Source organism: Nicotiana attenuata, unplaced genomic scaffold (assembly GCF_001879085.1).
Source record: "Nicotiana attenuata strain UT unplaced genomic scaffold, NIATTr2, whole genome shotgun sequence".
In the NCBI taxonomy this organism is placed as follows: Eukaryota; Viridiplantae; Streptophyta; class Magnoliopsida; order Solanales; family Solanaceae; genus Nicotiana; species Nicotiana attenuata.
The window spans coordinates 168,889-171,994 of NW_017672560.1; the positions used below are offsets into that span (position 1 = coordinate 168,889).

At 35.9% G+C, this 3,106-nt stretch overlaps 1 protein-coding gene across 1 annotated transcript; it reads left to right on the forward strand.

Moving 5' to 3' along the window:
* Positions 1 to 940: 940 nt before the first annotated feature.
* Positions 941 to 1,849, forward strand: LOC109213671 (wound-induced protein 1-like; the record flags this gene model as incomplete). Its single annotated transcript, XM_019377498.1, has 1 exon — positions 941 to 1,849. A coding segment is annotated over one exon (609 nt), but the record flags the coding sequence as incomplete, so codon positions are not given.
* Between the last annotated feature and the right edge of the window lie 1,257 nt (positions 1,850 to 3,106).

A 3,106-nucleotide genomic window follows, 5' to 3' on the forward strand; every position in this document is an offset into this window, starting at 1 on the left:
TGTCTTCGACTTCACGTGTCGCTTCCTGCCATGATCATTTAATATGAACATATTTTACCTAATATACTTGAGAGATACAAAGACTCCACTCCAGTGTAACCTCTCGCTTTTAGAGATCATGGTCAATATTAATCGTAGAAATAAATAGTTCAATCGATTTCTACTCTGAGAATAATTATTCCTCCAAATGAAATGTATTATTCAAATATTAATGACAAAATATTTTATTTTAAATGTGATTCCAAATATTAATTTCTCAAATTTCAAAAAAAAAAAAAAAGATACATGCATAGAAATTACATAAAATATTTGGAGTTATAATTATAACTTTGAAATATGCTGAATAGTAGACAAAATATTGTATATATAAAGTATTTCTTGACTCCTAATTAAGAAATACTACTACTCTAGGTTTCCATATTACTGTTGAAGTGAATACTACAACCCTAAAAGATTATTCGCCCAAAATAAGTGATCAATTTGTTTTTGACACGCCCATTAAGAAAATACTAAATTCTATACAAAAATACCTAGTATGACTAAAATATCCTTAATTAAATATTTAATATGAGAAGTAAAATAAGATAATTTTATAAAAATAAATTAAATTCTTTCTTGATCATATAAATGGACACTTATTTAAGACCAAAGTAAAAAAATAAAATTGTCACTTATTGTGGGTCAAAGGGAGTAATTGTTAAGATTTTGGCACAGTCAGCATATAGTGGGATCCAAAAAAATTGGCTAGACATCTCACACTTTAAACGTCAGTCGATGGGGCCCAGTTAAGTCTGTCCCCACGCAAAGAAAAGTCGAAGATTCAACCATTCATGCATGGGCACGTTGTGTTCATGCACTGAAAGGCGCGTGAAATGAACTAACCCGTTCAGTTTCCCAAAAAAATCCCTGGAATCTGCCATAATTTCACCAATACCCTTGAATCCTCCTATATATTCTGTCTACCCTTCTCCCCTCCAAATCCATCTTATCACTACCTAATTCTCAGAATCTCCTCTTCTCTTGTAAAAATTATATACTTATATTCTTTCCTCTTTTTTCGGAACTGGCTAATTCTCAGGAAACTCTGGAAGAAACTAGAAACAAAGGGGTGGTGTTCGCCCTATATGAAGCCTTGAGCTCACGTGACGTTGACAAGGTCCAGAAACTTCTGGCCTCTGATCTTGAGTGGTGGTTCCATGGTCCACCTTCCCACCAGTTTTTGATGCGCATCCTTACTGGCACTGCCAAGTCGGACACCGACCTTTTCCAGTTCATTCCTCAGACCATTGACGCCTTTGGGTCCACTGTACTCGTCGAAGGCTGTGATCCTAACCGTTCAATTACTTGGGTTCACGCTTGGACCGTCACTGATGGGGTAATTACTCAGGTTAGAGAGTATTTCAACACCTCTCTTACCGTCACCCGACTCGGCAATAATAATAATAAGGATTTTTCCTCTATTGCCCCCCGCCATTGTCCCTCTCTTTGGGAGAGCAGCCTCCCCAATCGGGTCGGTAAGTCGGTTCCGGGTCTCGTACTGGCTCTTTGAGTTTGGGTTTCGGGATAAATCTGATATTGCTTATGGGCTGAAGTTCTAGGCGTTATATCTTGTGTCCGCGAGAATGTAAGTTTAACGGCTAGTTTGGGGGTTTCCGTCACCGTTTGATTTGCCTTGTTTTTATTATTATCTGCAATTTTAATTTGTTAGAAAGTAGTAGTGTGCTAGTGGAGTTGAGGGACCATTATATATGGGAGACCCTTGTACTGGTTATGGTGTTTTGGTAAATTATGTAGTATGTCGTGTTTGGTTTGCAATAAAAGCTCTTCTTCTTGGTTTGCTGAAAGGCCATTCTTCTTGTGTTGATTTTCACTTTTAATTTGTGCAAAAACAGCTGACGAATTTCTTTTACTGGTAGAAATTTTTCCTTCCGGCGCTGAGTCAGGATTCAAATTATATGAATTTTGAATTTTAGAACCAAGACTTAATTGCCCTTGAATCAAGATGCCTTTCTTGTGTCATTAGTGATTGAGTTTCACATCAATTCTTCTTCAGAACTTTATCTCATTTAATCTGAAATTATTATTGTTAGTTCATAGTTAAATTATTCTTTGTTTGATCTTTATCTACTTCTAATTATAAAAATGTGGTATATGATGTTGTTAAGTGAAACATGTCATATTAAGACCAAGCATCCCCCCACCCCTCCTCCCCGAAAAAAAAAAGAACTCTGAGACCAAGGGAGTAACAAGTAAATAAAAAAGAACTCGAGGTTTGCAATTTCGCTGGAGACTTGTAAATTAAGTTGTCAATTCGGACTCTGGAATAGGCATAAGGTAGACAAACATAGAAATTGAACAATTGAGTGATCATGTAGCTTTTGATATAATGAAAAAGTTGATTACACTTTCATGTCCCTCTTGGAGTAATGGGTGCAATTTTGCAAAAGCAAACGAGGAACGTGCGGGATATACTTTGCTTTTGGTGCAGATAATGAATAATTCGATGGGCAAGCTTTTCAACGGACAAAGGCGACTTATCATCTTATACTATTAGTGTGCAAATTAGGATTTCAAAATGCTTATCAGCCATATATTGTGCTTATTGGGTGGCCAAGTGGAAACCACGCCGCCCCTCTGACATGTTTGCCGTATTTTTTTATTCTAACTTAATTAAGGGTATGTTTGGAAAGCTACCAGCTAATTGAAATTGATGTAATTACTACTCCCTCCGGTCCAAAATAAGTGATTTTTTGGATGTTTTCACACAGATTAAAAAATTCACCTTTTAGCATTAATTAGCAATGGAATTGACCATATTAACCTTTACTATCTTACATAAACACTCCTAACACATATTCCAACACTATTTACTCCAAGGACAATGTAGGAAAAAAATAATTAATTCATTCTTGAAATCTGGAAAAATCACTTATTTTGGACCACAAGAAAAAGGCCAAAAAATCACTTATTTTGGACCGGAGGGAGTAGGTTGTTAATTACACAGTTGTGTAATTACGACGACCTGTTTGTTTGTCATAGTGTAATTACGCTGTAATTACAAGTTTACTGTTTGGTTGCACAAGTGTAATTACTGTTTGACCAAAAA